Source organism: Bos indicus, chromosome 15 (assembly GCF_029378745.1).
Source record: "Bos indicus isolate NIAB-ARS_2022 breed Sahiwal x Tharparkar chromosome 15, NIAB-ARS_B.indTharparkar_mat_pri_1.0, whole genome shotgun sequence".
Classification (NCBI taxonomy): Eukaryota; Metazoa; Chordata; class Mammalia; order Artiodactyla; family Bovidae; genus Bos; species Bos indicus.
The window spans coordinates 43,250,554-43,271,178 of NC_091774.1; the positions used below are offsets into that span (position 1 = coordinate 43,250,554).

At 41.1% G+C, this 20,625-nt stretch overlaps 1 protein-coding gene across 2 annotated transcripts in view; it reads left to right on the forward strand.

Annotated features, from left to right (window-relative positions):
- SBF2 (SET binding factor 2) overlaps nt 1-20,625 on the forward strand; it is a 499,115-nt gene that overhangs the window by 474,902 nt on the left and 3,588 nt on the right. For both annotated transcript variants that reach the window (XM_070767584.1, XM_070767585.1), the window contains 6 exons: nt 11,654-11,780; nt 13,929-14,056; nt 15,206-15,439; nt 16,588-16,692; nt 18,070-18,263; nt 18,902-18,989. In XM_070767584.1, coding sequence (XP_070623685.1) covers nt 11,654-11,780; nt 13,929-14,056; nt 15,206-15,439; nt 16,588-16,692; nt 18,070-18,263; nt 18,902-18,989 — 876 coding nt within the window. The remainder of the gene's footprint in view (nt 1-11,653; nt 11,781-13,928; nt 14,057-15,205; nt 15,440-16,587; nt 16,693-18,069; nt 18,264-18,901; nt 18,990-20,625) is intronic.

The following is a 20,625-nucleotide window of genomic DNA, read 5'->3' on the forward strand; positions in this document are numbered from 1 at the left end:
TACCTTTTAAAAATCCCTTTTCTTTACTTGAGGGAGAGTTGCTAGGGGATGTGTCTGTGTGGCTGAACTTGGCTTCAGTTAAACACACTATTAAAGGTGTTAAACACCCACATTCACCTTGCAGAGCTCTGCATACCTAAATATTCGCGTCAGCAAAAGAATCCACTCACAAGCAGAGTCATGGAGTATTCTCATATAAGACACACTGTCCTCACAGATGGGAATATCATTGTGTCCCAAGTATAATAATAATTACTTGAAATGTAATGCTTGTATTTTATTGTTGGGGTGGGATGAGTTGAACGGAAGCATGTTGGAAAGTAACCTGTGTTCTACAAGTACCTCTTTCGTGGGGTAACCAAACCAACTCAACATAAACGAAAATGAAGTATGAATTACATCTGTTACCTTTAGAATTCATTACAGTAGATGCTCAAACTGTGTATTGTTAAGTTAGATAAAGTAACATGGGGCATATGTTTAATTTTTGGAACTTTCTTATTTTACACAAGAGTTAAAATGCAAATATTCTGTATAAACCAGTCAGTTCTGAAATTGAAAACAAAAGTTGACTTAATGAAAGCTCAATTACTTGCAGGTGAGTGCTTCACAGGATCCAAAGACCCTTTAGTATGATTTCAAATCTGGTTGTACCATGTTTAAAAAAAAAAACAATTAAAATATAAATTTTTAAAAATTTGTCTGAACCCTCAACTTAGTACCCTAATATAATTACCTGAGTGCAGGCAAGTCATGGCAAAGTGAGTATATGACATTAATTGCAGTATTTAAAGAATGTTTGGCTGTGATAGTTTTGGTGAAGTAGATTATTTTGTGCTGAAAGGGATTATATATTCATTCAAAAACAGGGGACTGTAGTTAACAGATAGTGCTTTTGATTCTTGCTGACTTAATTATATGGTAGTGTTTCCTCATCTCTTACATACTGGTTTTAGGCATTAGAAAATGCCTTCTTGGAATACCTTTCAAGTGAACACTAACGCTCTACATGACTCTCCTTTGCCAGACAGTTCGAATTAGTGCTATCCTCAGTCTCTCAGGAGCACAAAACAGAGCCAGGCCCAAGAACATTTTAAAAAATAAGTGCAAAATTATGCAGCAGCAAGCGAAACTTTCCCAGGTGGAATGTGTCCACTGCTTATTAACCGTTTGTAACACACTGGATGCCAAAAGGACGTATGCTTAGACTTGCCCATTAGTGCTAATAGAGTTACAAAGAAAACAGATGAAGCACTGATCTTAAATTAGAACTGCCTCATCATATAAAAAGCCATTGTTTACGCCAGTATATCCAGGTGTCAGATGAATTATAAATGCTGGATCACTGTTTCATAATAGCAACATCTGGCAGATTTTTTTGTTGCTTCTAAAAGAAATTGGCTTAGCTCTGATGATATCATTACAGGATGCTTCCTTTTCTTAAAATAGTTGAACCAAACTTAGAAGGAAAACACATCCAAAAAATTTGTTTTAATTACCTAAAATTTCTTTCTAAAAGTAAGGGGGAAAAATACGTAAAGTATGAATTTGAAAACATGGCATGTCGGAAAGCATCTCCTTTATTCCAGCATTAGATTAAATCTTCGAGTGCATCTTAGGACTTTCTCATTATTTCCTACTTGGAGAAAAACAAGTAACAGTTATAACTTTGCCTTTGAAGTTTATTCAGTTTGTAAATTGACTCACTCTGTCTGACTTTATGATAGGATTCTCCTCACAGTTATCACATGCCAGCACTATGCCAGCACTATGCTAGGTCCTATTCCAAAGAGAAAAGCTATTTGCCTTTCAGAGATGTGAGCTTTCCCTTGAGTACATATTTGAGCAGCTAAGCTGCCCCCTCACATAGGTCAGTTACTCTAAAATGTATCCATGAGTATTGGCAAAATAACTGCATTTAATGGATTCATGGTATATTCAAGAGTTTTAGTGTCTGCCTGCTTCCCAGTCAACTCAAAACTGGCAAAACTGGCATACTCTAAGTTGTTTTATAACAAAGCAATTGCACGTTAAAAGCTTTTAATGTTTGAGCCCATAAAGTACGTTTGAGTTTGCATATTAGTCTCATTTACTAATTTTTGATCTTTAACAAATTATTTAACCTCTTTGTACTTCAGTTTCTTTATATATGTTTATATATATATATATATCTCAGAAGGATTAAAAATCTTATGTGAAATGATTGGCACAGAAGGTATACAGTTAATGTTTGTTAAATCTTAATCTGTGAAATAACAAAAACTAGTATTAGCTACCTGTTTTTTCTAGGGTGTGTCTAGTATACTCATAATTTTTAAAATGTTGATACCATTAAATACAGGTTCTCTTGTAGCTTAATATTTGTAATTCCTGAAATAAAATCCAATTTTAACATATTATATTTTATTCCCAAAATGTTGACTTTTCCTGGGATTTGAGTCATAGCTTATTTTTATGAGTCTTTAAATTTTACAAAGTACTTAATGGCATATGGGCAAAAAGTAAAACCCTATAAATTCATATTTCTCCAGATTCCATTTCATATTCTCTTCTTATAAATAAGTGAAATTGGCAGGTTTTAGTACTTAATGAAAAATAAAACCAAAAATACCTCAAACAGCTTAGTCCTAATATTTTAAATCTGTATATATTTTTTCTCTTTATCAAGATAAATACAAAATTGTTTTGAACAACAGAATCCAAATGATGATTGAAAGAGGCCTAAAACTCTGTTCATCAGCATATTTGGGGAAATGCTCACATAGAATTAATTTATAGCCTGAGATGCCTATCATTCCCAGTTCTGCATAATACAGTACAGCTAAATTTATTTGAAGCAGACTTGCCTTTAGGCAAGTCATAGCCAACAATAAAGAAAACTAATGAAACCAAAAGCTTTTCTTTGAAAAGATCAGTAAAATTAATAAACCTCTAGCCAGACTGAAAGGAAAAAAAAACACAAATTACCAGTATTAGCAATGAAGAAGATGACATCCCTACAGATTCTATAGATAGTAAAGGCAGCATAAGGGAATATTGTGAACAATTTTGCATCAGTAGAATTAAAAATTTAGTTCAAATGGACAGATTCTTTGAAAGACACAAACTATCCCACTCACTCGAGAACAGATATATAACCTGAATAGGCCTGTGTCTAGTAAAGAAATTGAAATTGTAGTCAAAAGCTTTCCACGTAGAAAGATGGCTTCAGGCCTCAGTGACTTAACTGGCAAATTCTACCAAGTATTTAAGGAAGTAAAATTCGTTCCATCATGCCCTACTCTTTGTGACCCCATGGACTATATAGTCCATGGAACTCTCCAGTCCAGAATACTGGAGTAGGTAGCCTTTCCCTTCTCCAGGGATCTTCCCAACCCAGGGGTCGAACCCAGGTCCTCCTGGATTGCAGGCAGATCCTTTACCAGCTGAGCCACAAGGGAAGCCAAGAATTCTGGAATGGGTAACCTATTCTTTCTCCAGTGGATCTTTCCAACTGGGAATTGAACCAGGGTCTCCTGCATTGCAGGCAGATTCCTTACCAACTGAGCTAACAGAGAAGCCAGGGAAGAAATAATAGCAATTCTACAAAAACTCTTCCAGAAAATTTAAGCAAAAAGCCACTCAGTGTATGAGGCCAGCATTACCTTGGTCTGACAAAGAAAAATGGAAACTATAGATCAGTATCTCTGATGGTCATAGATTCAAATTTTCTAAACAGAATTTCAGCAAATCAAATTCAACAATATATTTTAAAAGTGACATACCATGGTCTGCTGCTGCTACTGCTAAGTCGCTTCAGTCGTGTCCGACTCTGTGCGACCCCATAGACTGCAGCCCACCAGGCTTCCCTGTCCCTGAGATTCTCCAGGCAAGAACACTGGAGTGGGTTGCCATTTCCTTCTCCAGTGCAGGAAAGTGAAAAGTGAAAGGAAAGTCGCTCAGTCGTGTCCGACTCTTCGTGACCCCATGGACTGCAGCCCACCAGGCTCCTCCATCCATGGATTTTCCAGGCAAGAGTACTGGAGTGGAGTGCCATTGCCTTCTCTGATACCATGGTCAAATGGGGTTTATTCTAGGAATGCAGTCAGTTTCACACTTGAAATCAATTAGTGTAACTCACCATATTAAGGAACTAGGACTTCCCTAGTGGTCCAGTGATTGAGAATCTGCCTGCTAGTGCAGGGCACACAAGTTCGATCTCTGGTCTGGGGAGATCCCACATGCCAAAGGGCAACTAAGCCAGTGCACCACAACTCCTGAGCCCATGTTGCAGAGTCTGAGTGCCACAGCTACTAAAGCCTGCAAGCCTAGACCCCATGCTCTACAAGAGAAGCCACCACGATGAGAAGCCTGCATACTGCAACAAGAGTAGCCCCCACTCACCGTAACCAGAGAAAGCCTGTGCACAGCAACGAAGACCCAGTGCAGCTAAAAAACATATTAAGGGACTAAAAAAAAAAAAAAAAAAAACCCATACAATCATTTCCATAGATGCAGAGAAAAAGCTGACAAAATATAAAATCCCTTCCTTATGAAAATTCTCAGAAATTCTCTTAAACTATAAACAGTATAAAAAACAAAAAAACCCACAGCTAATATCATACTTAATAGTGAAAGATTGAATGCTTTCCTCCTAAGATGAGGAACAAGATGTGAATGCCTGCTTCACCACTTCTATTCAACATTGTACTAAACTTAATAGCCATGCAGTAAGGCGAGAAAATAATAATAAAGACACCCACGTTAGAAAGGAAGAAGTAAAACTAGCTTTATTCGCAAACAACGTGATTATCTATGGACTCTACCTCCAAAAAAAGAAAAATGATACTAAAATAAATGAGTTTAGCAAAGCTGCAGAATACATGCTCAATATACAAAAATCAATGTTAGCAATAAACCATAGGAAAATTGAAATTTAAAAATACTGCTATTTACCACAGTATCAAAAAAATGAAAGAAATCTAGCAAAATACATTAAAGACCTAGACACAAACTATAAAATATTACTAAGAGAAAACAAAAAGAAAATATTTACTAAATAAATCAAGAAATACCTGTTGTTCATGGACCAGAAAACTTGATGTTAAAATATCAGTTTCCCCAAATTAAAGATTCAATGTAATCATAATAAAACTCCTAGGATGCTACTTTGTAGAAACTGGCAAACTTAATTCAATTAAATCCATATGGAAAGGCAAAGGATCTAGAATAGCCAAAACAACTTTGAAAAAGAACAAAATTGGGGGACTAACATTATCTGATTTTATTATAATGCTGTAGTAATCAAAACAGGATAATTGGTATAAAGACAGACAAATAGATCAACGTAACAGAATAGACAGTCCAGAAATAGTTCCATATATATATATGATATATGGACAACTGATTTTTTACAAAGATGCAAAACTAATAGGTAAATATATCACTTATTTGTGGAATCGAAAATATGATAACAATAACATACTCACAAAACAGAAACCGATTCACAGACACAGAAAAAAAAATTATGATTTCCAGAGGGGAAAGGGGGTGGGGTAGGGATAAGTTAGGAGTCTGGGATTAGCAAACTACTATATATAAAATAGTTAAGCCACAAGGCCCCACTGTATAGCACAGGGAACTATATTCAATGTCTTGTAATAAACCATAATGGAAAAGAATATGAAAGAATATATGTGTGTGTGTGTATAAATATATATATGATGTATGTGTATGTGAAAGGTGCTCAGTCGTGTCCAACTCTTTGTGACCCCATGAACTATACAGTCTTTGGAATTTTCTAGGCCAGAATACTGGAGTGGGTAGCCTTTCCCTTCTCCAGGGGATCTTCCCAACCCAGGGATTGAACCCTGGCTTCCCTCATTGCAGGCAGATTCTTTACCAGCTGAGCCACCAGGAAAGCCCATACATATATATGTACACACATACATATATGTGTGTGTGTCTATATAGATAAATAATCACTTTGCCACGCGCCAGAAACTAATGCAACATGGTAAATCAGCTACACTTCAACAAAAATTTTTCAATAAAACAATGTCTAAACAATAGGTAGAAAAGAGTCTTTTCAACAAATGGTATCAGACAATTGGATTTTGGACAATTGGACAATTGGATCCAGATGCAAAATGGAAAATGGGTCATTTCTTTTGACCCATACCTTGCATCCAAATAAAAGTTAATTCCAAAGGGGTCATAATACTCTACTTCTAGAAGAAAACATGGGAAGAAATCCTTGTGATCTTGGGTTATGAGACAAGGATATCTTAGATTCAACACCAAAAGCATCATCCATAAAAGGAAAAAATAAATTAGATAAATTCAGCCAATTCAGTTCAGTCACTCAGTTGTGTCTGACTCTTTGCAACCCCATGAATCGCAGCACACCAGGCCTCCCTTAGATAAATTAGACTTTGTCAAAGTTAAAAACTTTTGTTTTTCAAAATCACTGTTAAAAAAATGAAAAGACAAATCACAGAGTGGGAGAAAACATTTGCAAATCATGTATCTGCTAGAGGACTTATATCTAGTATATATAAAGGATTCTCAAAACTCAGTATTTAAGAAACAACCAACCTATTTTTTAAAATAGCATAACATTTATACTGACTTCAAAAATATACAGATGGAAAATTAGCAAATGAAAAGATACTTTTATCATTTGTCATTAGGAAATGCAAATTAAAATCATTACTACGTAGCTATTTAACTACTATATTCCTATTTTAATGACTAAAATTTAAAAACTGACTGCCTGGAGTGTTGACAAGGATGTAGAGGAACTGGAATTTTTTAACACTGCTGGCGGGAATATAAAATTATACCATTGAGAAAACAGTTTGACCATTTCTTTAAAAGTTCAACATACCTATCTAGTATATGACTCATCTTTCCATCCCTAGGCAGTTACACAAGAGAAACGAAGGCTTTATGCCCACAAAAAGACTCATACATAACTGTTCACAGCAACATTATATGTAATAACCTCAAATCTAGAAGCAACCATCCACCTGTCCATCCACAGGTGAATGAATAAACAAACTGTGGGATATCCATGTAGTGGAATACTATCTAGCTATAGAAAGGAATTTACTACTGAAAACCCAACAACATAGATGCGTCTTAAATAATTATGCTTAGTGAAGGAAGGCACACACACAAAAAGGGTACACATTTCTGATTCCGTTTATATAAAGTTCTTATTGTTCATTTGCTAAGTTGTGTCCTACTCTTCTGCGACCGCATGGACTGTAGCCCGCCAGGCTCCTCAGTCCATGGGATTATCCAGGCAAGAATACTGGAGTGGGTTGCCATTTCCTTCTCCAGGGAATGTTCCCAGCGTAGGGAGTGAACCCACATCTCCTTCATTGACAGGCGGATTCTTTACCACAGAGCCACCAGGGAAGCCCTATAATAAAGTTTAATAAGTAGGTACAAATTAACCCATAGTGACAAAAAGCAAATCAGTCATTGCTTGCAGAGGAGGGTGCAGGAAACTTTGGGGAGTTATGGTTGGTAGGTTCACTGTATTGATGGTGGCAATGGCTTCACAGGTGTATGGAGATGTTACAATGTAGCATATTCTACACTTTTAAGTATATGCAGCTTATTGTATGTCAATTATACCTCATTAAAATTTAAAAAAAAGTGGCCAACAAACCTCTAAACTCTCACTCGTTCCCTGTAGTATGTCCTTAGAGGACGTCTCTGCCCTTGATCCCATTTCCTCTATCACAGTGATACTTAACAGGAGGAGGAGAAAGCCTGTGTGTGTCCTGTGCCTTGTGGAGAGCACTGTGGTGGGGTACGGGAGGAGAGTCCGGGTGTCCTGTTGACAAGGGGAGGGGAGCCGATTAACTGGACAAACTCAGTTTCTGGGATGTAGGACTAAATGGAGAGAGTATTTACTAGAAGTCTAAGCACGAGATTTTTGTCTTGTATTCACAATCAGGTCTTAATTTTTCATTATAGTCAAAAGACATTTCAGAAAATTCCTTGAGTTTCTTAATATCAGATTCCAAACGTAGCTAGGCATTAATCAACCGGCATTCAGGTCACTTTTATTTATTTTTTTTCCATCGAAGAAATTTTTACATGCTTGTTGCTTAAAACTGTTGCTACCAAGTAAAAGAACCAAGTTGTTCAGCATCTTCTCTTCCACTTCCAACAGACCTGATAATTAACCCCAGTATGGGGACAGACTGTTTTTCACTCCAAGCAGTTAGCAACTGCAGGTGCCTTCATGGCCACACGGACACAGACACCATGGTGCCCCCAAGCGCTCACACCTGGGTGTTTTCTAAGCAGCAGTTCCAGTTCAAGCAGGGCGAGCGCCAGCAGCCTTGAAGAAGTGTCTAGTCTTACTGTTGTTAATTGTAGAGTGCAGGGTTTGTGGTGAGGTCAGTCACTCAGCACAGTGGTCTGTGAGAGCATTTTTCCACTTGTAGAGGAGTTTTCCTTCTAGTCCTAGCGGCTGATCTCCCTGAGTGCCTGTAAGTTCAACTTAAGGTCATATTCATTATCATTTCCATTCTACTTTACCTCAGAAGTGGGTCATTAAGATCATATTCCTAGGCATATTAAATATCAGAATAATCAAGAAAAGATAACAGTTATATATGCAGCAAGTGGTTTTTATGGAGAAGAATCACTGAGAGAAATGTTTTGTTATTCTGGGGCTTTGTTTAATAATTTTTTTTTTTTTTTAAGTTTTTAGAATTGTCATGGACTAGGTCAGTGGAAATTGCCCTGAACTCTTCCCCTGGATACAGTGAGCCAAGGGTCTGGCCTGTGATTACGGAGTTTTATTCCAAGGGCTATTGGGGCAAAGTTGTTCTTGGAGCTCACACCCAAACAAATTGCAGATTTCTCTCTGAGACTCTCAGATGGTAGAGAACCAAGCTCCATCCTGGACCAGTCTTCTTCTTCTATCCCAACAGCCACAGTCCCAGTCACCCCCTCTCCATCATGTGCACTCTGGCCCCTTGAGGTGGTGGTATGGATTCAGGAACTCAGGCTAAAGAGTTTAAGTTCTAAAACCTGGAATATGGTGCACTACCTCACTATTCAGAGCCACACCCCAGTTGTCCTACAGAAAGTTCCCCTGTCCTGGGGAGGCCAGACGCAACAGGAAGGACGGTAGCTCAGGTCAAGAAAGCAGGTCCACCCACAGTTTGCAAGCCTGATGCAGAAGAGTCAGACTGTTTTAATACATTCTTCTTAGCCTCCATTTTATTTTGCATTATGTATGAACTAAAATTTTAGTTCAGTGTAAAAGCCAAAAAAAAATAGGGAAAAAAAAATCTTTAATCATCACAGAAATCTAGGTTTCTAATCAAGTGATAAAGGTTGATAAATTGATGGTATCCAGATCATGACTTTAAACTCCCATTGATCTATTGAGCAATCAACATATTGCACATATGCCGCTCTCTTGGCTGACCAAGTGTGAGTCTACATTGCCAAATTAAACATGGAGAGGAAAGCTGGCTTTTAGACAGCCTGCCTGCAGTGTTCATTTGAAACAGCTTTTAAGCAAATACAATTATGATTGGAACTTATCTCAACCAAGCAAAATTCTCTCATTGGTCATGAGAGAGTGAGCAGTCCAGAGGTGAGATTGCTGGGTGGACCAGAGTGTCCCAAGGCCATCAGCCTATCTTCTGCCAACATAAGACGGCTCCAGAGAGCCTGCCTAAAGCACACCACAGCTCAGTGACCGTTCCAGGCTCTGCCTTGCTGCCACCCTCCCATGCCATTCCCTCATCCTTATTCCTCTCTCCAGTGACCTCACTAAGTTACTGATGGAAAATTAAGGTTAAAAGGCATAAGCTCTTCCCTCCCACCCTTGGCACTTGAACATACTTTTCTTCTTGTCTACTCTTCTATTCCGCCTCATTTTTAAGGCTTTTGCCTGCTTCTGGACCCTTGGCCTCGTTCATTCTTGCTTTCCCAGGGCCTTACTCTCTTAGTTATCAGCTCTTTCTCCACAGTTTATTCTCTGTTGGCTCCTTCTGCCTTGCCCTCAGACAGGCACACCTTTCTTTTATCAGGAAAACGACTCTTGCTGTCCCCCCACAAACCACCACCTTCTCTTCTCATTCCTTTCACTGCCAAACTTCTGTAAGTATAATTTTTCTTGTTGTATTACACACTGTTACACCACAGATGCCTGGAAAGCAAGGACCACGGCATACAATAATTTGTATTTGTCAAGTATCTAGCACAGTATGAAGTAAATGAGACAGTGACTGAGGAGCCTAACAAGCCAGGATTCAAATCTGGGCTCTCTCATTACTGTAAGTGACCTTGGGCAAATTACTTAATCCTGCTCATCTTCAGCTTCCTCATCCGTACAGGGTTGGGGATGGGTGAGAATACCTCTCTTCAAAGGATCTGAACGGACATTTTTCCAAAGACATACAAATGGCCAAAGGTATATGAAAAAGTGTTCACTCACCCAGGGATCAAACCCAGGTCTCCCGCATTGCAGACAGACGCTTTAACCTCTGAGCCACCAGGGAAGCCCCAGTAATCATCAGGAAAGTGCAAATTGAAATCACAAGACGTCACTTCACACTTGTTCGAATGGCTAGTATCAAAAAGACAAACGGTAACAGTGCAGGAGAGGATGCAGAGAAAAGGGAGCTCTTGTGCGCTGCTGGTAGGGATGTAAATTGATTCAGTCACTACGGAAAACAACACGGAGGCTCCTCAGAATATTAAAATAGAGCTACCGTGTGACCCAGCAGTCCCGTTTCTGGATACATTGGAGGGAATGAAATCGTTACCTCAGAGATACTTCACTGTAGCGTTATTCACAATGGTCAAGAAATGACCTAAGTATCCATCTACAGGTGAAAGGATAACATATATATAACATATGTTATAAATATAAACATTATATACATAAACATTAGAATATCACTCAGTCGTGAGAAAAAAGTAAATCCTGCCATTGCAACAGTGTGGATAAACCCTGAGAGAATTATGCTAAGTGAAATAAGTCAGAGAAAGATAAATACTGTATGATCTCACTTATAGGTAAAACCTTAAAAAGCCTTACTCACAAAAACAGAGTAGAATGGTGGTTACCAGAGGCTGGGGGTTGTGGGGAGGTGGCAGATGGGAGATGTTTGTCTCCCAGACTTAGGAGTAAGTTCTGGGGGCCCACTGTACACCATGGCAACTATAGTTAGTATTACTGTATTATATCCTTGAAAGTTGCTAAGAAAGTAGATCTTAGATGTTCTCACCACCAAAAAAAAAAAAAAGGTAATCATATGAGGTTATGGAGGTGTTAACTACCACTAACATGGTAATCATTTTATAATAGATTTGAGTATTAAATTACTATGTTGTACACTTTAAACTTACACAATGTTATATGTCGATTTTTGCTCAATAAATCCAGCAAAAAATAATGCGTATCTTGTAGTGTTGTTATGGAGATTATATGAGATTATGCTTGTAAAACCCCCTAGCATGGTATCTGGCAAAGGCCTGGTTCACTTCCCACCTCCACTCCTGTTAGGGATTCAGTTGACTGAGTCACCAAATGGTCTCCCATGCATTTCAGTCAGTGTTCAGTGGCATGGCATCCACTTTTTGTTCCATTTAATTCTTATTCTTTTCTTTGCCTTGTGTGTTTCAGGTTCACAACCAGTATCCAACTGAGTTTGAATTCAATCTCTATTACTTAAAGTTCTTGGCTTTCCACTATGTGTCTAATCGCTTTAAAACATTTCTCCTGGATTCAGACTATGAAAGATTAGAGCACGGTACGTGTTTGCATGCCCTTGTTCAATCTTTTTTTGTTAGTTTTATGTATTTTTAATTAAAACCTCTAATTAAATAATCACCCCCAAGTGTGGCAAGGCCATTTTAGTGTTTTATTCTGAACTATGAAAGTATAATGGACATGAACGAGTGAGATTTTGTGCTGTGCCAGATCTTAGGGACTGCTAGTGGTCATCCTGTAGCACCTTTGAAAACGTAAATCTGCTTATTACTGTCTTCTTATCTCCAAGCAGTAGCGCTGTTTATGGAGAAACCCCTGACTCCTAGTCATCCCATCCCTGGTACACTCTGGTAGGTTACTGCTCCCCTGGAAGCAGTTTGCATAGCAGTTATGGCCACGGGCTCTGGAGCAAACAGAATACAGTTAAATTTCAACACTGCCAGTTACCAGCCAAGCATCGATACTTAGGACAGGTTAGGTTCCTCTCTGAGTTTCCTCAGTTTCCACATCTTTAAAATGAGGAGAATAATAGCACACACCGCTTTTTGGACCAGGATGACCACATTAATATTTGTAAATTTCTTAGCACAGTTGCTACCACATAGTAAGAACTCAATAAATTTTAGATAGCACCGTTATTATAATTTTTAATGGCAGTAACAGTTCTAAAGAATAGATTCTTGAAAGCTGGTCAGCCCCTGTGTAAACATTGCCCAAGGGGATTTTACGTTCTTACTCTGCTATTGTTATAGGGAGGGGTAAAAAGAAATAAAGAAAAGCAGTATGTTATGTTTACTGTGTATTTTCAGTATATTATACATACTGAATATTCATAAAGAGGATTTTCTTAATGGCTGAAAATATTCACTAATGTTCTGAGTTTAACATATGAAAGCAAGAAATACTGTTTTTCAATGCATGCTATTAAACTTGTCTAGTACAATATTTCATACTTTTGGTAAGGGAGACATTACTGGTGATACCATTTCCTTTCCTATTTGAACTTCCAGACCTTTGTTGACTCATAAAATTGTCATTCCATACATCACAATCAGAAACCTTAATTTTTTAGTCACCCTTGTGTTGGGAAGACATTAAGTAGAGCTGGTTACAGTGGACATTAGAGTCACTTAGAGAACTTTTTAAAATGACTTTTATCTGGGGCCCATTCTCATACTCTGTAATTGGTCTGAGGTGAGACCTAAGTACTGGGACTTTTTGAAGCCCCTGTTTTTTTTGTTGTTGTCTTTTTTAAATGAGTGGCCAGGGTTGAGAACTACTGTTCTGCACTCTACACTTAACAGGTAGAGAAGAAACATTAATTAGTGTTGGTGCTAGTTTAGTCTCTAAGTAATGTCCAACTCCTAAAACTCCACGTCTTGGGGGCCCCTCATAAGATTTTGTGCAGTCTTGGGCATGAGACATTATTTTATGGTCAATAAAATGCTTATTAACTTTTGACTGAGTCTTTTCATTTAAAGCAAGAAAAGACAGCACTGCCACGAGAGGCACTCTTCCTGGCCTTTTCAAGAAATACCTCCCGCCTCATGCTAACACACCTTCCTCTCTATTAAAACAAAGTGGGCTCATGTGAGTGACAGACTAAAAGGTGTAAATATAGTGCCTGAAATGCCACCCTCCCCAACTCAGCTTTGAACTCACCCAAGGATACAGACCACACCCATCTGACATCTACAGTCTCCTGACCACGATGTGTGGTGTATGTGAACTACCAAAGAAGACACTTTAAATGGCTTCATAATAAACAGCCAGCAACTTTATAAAGAAACATAAAATTATGTTTTTAACTGAGTCTCATCAAATCAGTTTCCTTCCAGCTTTTTGGAAAAATGTGTAGAATGTCTGCTGGCATGGACCTCTGTGAATCTAGATATAGATGTGGGATGTGGCCTGGGGGGGAGTCATGATGTATTGCTCAATACTTGGGAAAACTTCAGCACATGTTTTCCTTCCATTTGGATTTGTTTCCATATAGCTGTGAAGTCCATTCCTATCTTTAGCTTTGCTACAGTCCTTTCCTATCTTTTTATTTTCTAAGGTTTTTGCGCATGCAGTGATGTTTCGAGAGCCATACGAAATGCTCCATTTTTCATCTGCTACATGCATCACATTTTTAAGCAGACTGTTGATTTATTTGACTTTTGTTTTGCTGATTTTTTTTTTCCAGGAACTTTATTTGATGATAAAGGAGACAAGCATGCTAAAAAAGGAATTTGTATTTGGGAGTGTATTGATAGAATGCACAAGAGGAGTCCCATTTTCTTTAATTATTTATATTCACCAGTGGAAATAGAGGTAAAGAAAGAAAGCATTTATGTTGCATTTTGGGGATATTTTTGTGTTGAAGTTTTCCTTACTTTGAGCGTATATAAGCTGTTTAAGCTTTTTATAAACATTTGACTAGGTTTCATACCAGAAGCTATTTAAAAGTTGATACACTTTGGGTTTAGATTATGATGCAATGAAGTCTGTTACCAAATTCTTGACCAGAAAAATTAGGAGCTGGCCCCCTAGACATAGAAAGGATAACTTCAAGAAACTCAGAGCAAATCAACTTGCCCTGGGAAGGGAAAACAAAACTTGAAACCTCAGCATGCTGTCTAAGCTGAAAAACCTAAAATACTTCAGATAAGACTTCCCTAAATCCATTCATACCAGAGCCATGGAAGAAACCCTATGAGAAGCAGGAAGGTTGGAGCCCAGCCCACGAAGGTTGACTTCTCAGGGACGGCCACGCTCTGCCATGCCCGTCTGCATGAAATAGGCTCTGCAGTGGAGTGGAGCTCTCCACCACCACTCATGGGCAAAAAGGCTGGGCTGTGAGCCCCAGAACAATAGGACCCCACCCCGGCCTTTCTCCAGATGCACCCTTCTCATGAGGTGTGTGAGAAACCAAGGGTACACGCTTAGATGCTCCTCCTTCATCTAGACCACACTCTGGTACTTCACAATTCCTTGCCCAAATTCAAATTACTTACCAGACCACTTCCCTAAGCCAGTAAGTGTACTCCTAAGCCAAAGGGCAGCTAAGGAGTAGCATTTGTCAGGGAGCAGACAGAGTTCAGCTGCAGGGCTGGGGTATATGTGCATGTTCGTAAGAGACCTTCAGAGTGTAGGACAGAGCTGAGCCTGGAGGAGCAGGGGTTTAGGCCAACAACTGGGAACTGGGACCAGCCTCCCCCAGTGCGGAGGGGTCTGAGAATTCTCAACTGAAACCTGGCCTTCTAGGTCGTTTGGAAGTTATATTTGTCAGAGTAGGAAGATAGAACATACTTTATCTAATAGTTATATTGATGTGTAATGTTTAAATATATAGACATATGTCATCAGAACCTCTGTTCATCCTCTTCCCTGGACCCTGCAGTGTTAGGGGCTGGCCTGCCAGTAAGCTTGGGCTACTTTGAGGTCAGGATGAAACTACATTTCAGAATTTTCTTTAAACAGGCCCTGAAGCCCAATGTAAACGTTTCCAGCCTCAAGAAGTGGGATTACTACATAGAGGAGACGCTTTCCACGGGGCCCTCGTATGACTGGATGATGCTGACCCCCAAGCAGCTGCCCTCCGAAGACTCTGAGCTGGCCGGAGGAGCCAGGCCCCAGAGCCAGAGGAGAACCGTGTGGCCGTGCTACGATGATGTCAGCTGCGCTCAGCCCGACGCTCTCACCAGCCTTTTCAGTGTAAGTCACCACGTGAAGCCAGACTCCCAAGGCTCTGGGCTCCTGAAGGCACAAGAGGCCTCGGGAACCTGGCTGAGTGAAGCCTGGTTCACCAGCTCCTGGCCATGGCTCTCCTCACACTGGGCTAGCATTCTTGCCAGCACCATAGAACATGCGGAAGCCAGACCTGCTCCCCAGCATCCCTGGAGATCCAGGCGCAGGGACTGGAAAACAGTCTTAGTAGAAGTGAGTTTTTCATCATTACGAGGAAGCATTCAAGCAAGTAGAGCAGTTTGCAGCTTCCCGGCTGTTTCATCTGGCCAAGAGCCGGAGTCAGGCCTGGGTTATGACTTCTGTGGGTGCCTTACTCCTCCAGTCAGAAGTGTGGGGAGCTGATGGTCTGATGGGAGTACTGCCAGCCGTCTTCTACAAGGAATATTCTGGAGTGAAGCCATTCTGGCAGTAACCCCATGATGAGAGCAGTGGCCCTGAGGAAAGGGTTTGAGCCCTGACACAGGCCAGACAGTTCCTGAAGAGTCCTCTCCATTCAGTCTTCCCACCAGGAGAAGGGTGTGTGAGCGCGCCGTCACAGAGGCCGCTGCTCTGCTCTCAGTCTCCCTGGCCGAGGGAAACGCCAGGCCTTGGGCATTTCTTGGTTCATTCTCCCTACATCTGGTTTGAATCATCAGAGTCAAGGGGTTCCTCTGTCCAGGACAGACTTCTCATCTACCTCAGCTATTAGGGACTGGACATAGGCCTAGTGCTTGACCTTTTGCTGTGGCCATGAGATTTCCTATGGGCTGGCCAAGGGTGAAGGTGTTTGGGATACAGATTTCATCTCTCTATTTAAGCCATCTGTACAAAGAGGCCTGGTTACAGATCCTAATAAATCATCTTTGCCACAGTGTATCACACCAGCTAGCACTCCCGCCACCACTGTTCCTGGCTTGGGAGGCCTCTGGCCCGGGCTCGCTGCAGCCTTTCACTGCTCTGGTCGTGCTCCTCCTCTGGCTCCGAGGAGCTGTGGCTCTGGGGAGCACCATGATTTCTGTGAAAGAAGTTCGTTTGAGTTTGTCCGCTGTTATGGAAAAGCCCAAACGAACTTCTTAACCAACCCAATACTTAACTGTCAAAAAAAAAAAACAACAACCCTTTTGATTTCTCTGTAGGAAATTGAAAGACTGGAGCATAAATTGAACCAAACCCCTGAGAAGTGGCAGCAGCTGTGGGAGCGGGTAAACGTGGACCTTAAAGAAGAGCCCAGAGCAGACCATGTGAGTTGGCAAAGCCCTTTGAAGAGCTGCTGCTGAGCTTCTTGAGGGCACTGGATCAGGTGGGGCCTCTGCCACCGGTAACCCAGGAGGTGTATGGCCAAAGAGAGGGGTCGTGCCTTGAGGGTCCAGGGCAGAAAGTTCCAAACGACCGAGTACTTCCTGAGTGTCTGACTCTACCACAGTGATATAATACTTATGTTCAGTGCCCCAAATCCAGGGGAAATTACTGGGTCTTTTCTATCTCAGCACCTCTGTGGTTTCAGCTGATCTTCTACCACAGGAGAGGAGGGAAGAAGGAAATGCCAAGATCTTGCTGGCGCCAGAGAAATAGGGAAAATCAAATATTTTAAAACAATAAAATATGCCACTCTCTGTTGTTCACACCCCCTTTTTGTTTCTAAATTAAGAAACATTTACTCTAAAAATATTTTAATACCAAATACTCCATTTTCGGCTTCTCACCACCCCTTAAGCTGTAAAATGTGGAATGGGCTGTGCTGAGCCCCTGAGCATCCACACCTTAGCGTCCTATTAACCCGCAGCGAGGCAGCGGCGTCTGGCTCATGCGTGCAGGCTCAGGCCCAGATAACACGGCTGACACACAGGGCGGCCACCAGCCAAACCCACAGCAGGTCGGCTCCAAGTGCAACAGAGGGAGGTTAGGACAGATGAGAGCACTTCAGGAAAGGAGAGGTAAGCAGGGTCAGATGTCACAGAGCGGTCAAGGAGAATGGAGTACAGGAGAAGATGTCCTCTGACCCTGTAAGAAGGGGTTCTTGGGGCGCCATCTCTGGCCTTCAGGTGGCAACTCAGGGGCTGTTATCAGACAGGCCGTGGGTGGATGAGGATGTACTGCTTTTTTCCTCAGAAGAATAAAATAGTTTGTTAATTTTTTTTCTGATTATGAATACGATATATGTATTCCTTTATAACACAGGAAGTTATAAAATAGAAGTCACCCAAAATTTATAACGTAGAAATAAACCGCTATGCCTTCAGACTTTTAAACACATATATAAAAGGGATTTACTATAGACATAGTTTTAAAACCTGCTTTCTTTTTTCCTTAATATATGGCATGCGTGTCTTTTCCATTTGTCGTATATAAATCAGCACCCTTTGTAACAGATGTCTAGAATCCCATTGTTCAGACATATTTTTTTTAACTAGCCCCATAATGATAGACATTTAGGTAGTTTCTAGTTTTTTGCTATTATAAAAAAAGACTCCAAGGTAAGCATCTTTTTATACATGTTTTATATAGACATATATATGGTCCAGTTTCTTTATTGAGGTAAATTTTTAGAAGTAAAATTACCGGGTCAGTCGCTTAAAGTCTTTGTAAAGCCTTCCTATCTCCTGTTCTGTCTTTTTCAGCCCCAGAGATACCCTTCAGGCTCCCCAGGAACTGTGTCCACCAACCTCCCTTTTTATCAGAAGAGGCCTCAGCTGCACCTTCCAGACAGCAACCTGGCAGAGGAGCAGAACACTGGTGTCTCCCCATCCAACGGGGTGGACCGCAGAGCAGCCACGCTGTATAGCCAGTACACGCCCAAGAACGACGAGAACAGGTGGACGTTGGGAGCCCTGCCCGGGGGTGCGACAGAGGCTCTCCCAGCCCCCCTCGAATCAGCCAGGCCTAGGCCATGCCACGTTCTATCAACTTAAAATGGATCCTCTTTAATTCTTTGTTTCTGTTTTAAATGTGTTAGATGGTTCTTGGAAGAGGAAAAGTCAAAATTACAACTAAAATAAGGCCAGGAGGTTGTAGTTTTTTGTGGCAGGTCCTACTATCTCCTATCTGCCTGGTCTTTTGAGGGAATGTGTGTTAGTGAGCGCTTCTCCAGTGGCAGACTTCTGAGATCCAGCACATGCTCGCCCAATCAGAAAGGAATTTACTCACATGAAGTGAGAAGGCTACCTTCAGGCTTCTGTCATTCACCAGCTCTGCTTCCTGTACAGGCTGCGTGAACCCCAGCGTGGTACAAAGGATGGCTGCTGAGAGCTCCAAACCTCACAAGTTTGGTAATCCCAGCAGAATGAGGCAGTCTTTCCCTGAGAGCCTAGTAGAGAAATTCTGGGGGGAGCTCCGACTGATCTTTTTTGGATCATCTAGGGGAAACAGAAACTTGACCAACAAAAACAACAGATATCGCCTTTACAGTACGTAGTAAAATCATATTAACCGCCACGTCATCATTACTTCTAGGTCCTTTGAGGGAACGCTGTACAAAAGAGGGGCTTTGCTGAAAGGCTGGAAGCCCCGTTGGTTTGTTTTGGATGTAACAAAGCATCAGGTAATAAACCCCATCACAACCTATAGCAGTCACTTCTGCCCAGGCGAGCCTCCGTCCCTGGCTGTTGTGTGACTCTCAGCAGACACACACAGCCCCCATGTACAGAATGCTTCCCTGAGGCCTCCCACCAGCTACCTGGGGGCTCCTCCATGGACCCAGTGAGAGAGCACGCAGCAGCCCTCTGAGAAAGTGCGGGTGTGTGCGACGGAGGCAGTGACCTGGCGCCCAGAGCATTAAGAGCAACAAAACTCTGCTTTTTAATGCTCATGCATCTCCTGCTGCCTGCTGTCCACAACCAGGCCAGGAGAGGACCTCAGGGTTTCAGCGTGTTGCATACCACACGCACATACAGAGCCCACGCCTGTGCACACTCTCCAGAGTACAGATCACTTCGTCTCGACAGCACAAAGCATCCATTCAGAGTCGAGGGCGTTAATTTATTCAACAAACATTTCTTGAACACCTTCTCTGTGCCCATCCCTGTACTAAAGAAGGCATCATTATCCCTCAAAGGGGACAGCAACAGAGGAGGGCGGGAGCTTTAAAATAGGCAGAAAGGGATGTGCCCATGCAAACCTGAAATCCACAGTGGGCGGACACTAGCCTGGACCTCCCAGACCATGCTGGAAGTCTTTTCCCCACTGTTAGGTTCTCTGCTATGGCTCTAGCCCCCCCGCTCTCCCCACAGTCCTTAGAGTCAGAATCTTTGCTCCGGTGATCTTGGAGGGTAGGGGGACACTAGGCAAACTTCCAGCCTCTTTGTATCATTCACTGGAGAGTCACGTGTCCTCCCATGGTCTGACCGGAGACGTCACTCTGCCTTAGAACTGACCGGTCAGCCTTGAGCAGATTCTCAGTGCATTTATGTGTAACATGGAGTCTCCTGAGAAAGATACGGGCTGTACCCCAGTACGGTGCTCTGGTTGGAGCTGCATCTAGATGACTCCTGCCAGATGAACACTTTATGTGGGGATCAACCACCTTTCACTCTGCTCAAGGAGTTTCATAAAGGTTACACAGGATCCTGCTGGATTACAGATACAGAGAATTTTTTTTTTTACAGATATGCAGTGGAAGCCCGTTTTAGGCAACTGGACTTTAAACAGCACTGTCTCTGAAATTAGAGCCTACATTGTGTAGAAAAGTCCCATTAAACCACTAAATAAAACATAGGAGAATGTCATGATGTTTCTATAATTTACAGTAACGTCAAATTATACTTGCATTCTTGACAGTCTTTTAGATTTAATACAAAAGGTGTACGGTTTTCTATTTGTCCTGCTCCTACCATGCCTGCAGAGAGAGGCAGAGAGAAGTCTGAGGCCAGAATCACAGTGATGGAGGCACCAGACACATTCCTGCCATGTAACTTTCTGAAATCCAGACTGATAGAGTTCAAGTGAAATCCAGTCCTTACACATAGTAACCATCAGTCAAATGTTGAGCTCTTCATTGTTTTTCAAAAATCACTTCATATCTACATGCTATTTGGAAATCAGCTTTTCAAATACAGTATAGCTTGAACATATTTTCCTCCCAGTTCACACAGATCTTATTTCTTAAATGTTGTATAGCATCCCATACTATTGATGTACATCATTTAATTAACCAACACCCTACTGACAGGCAGATACAT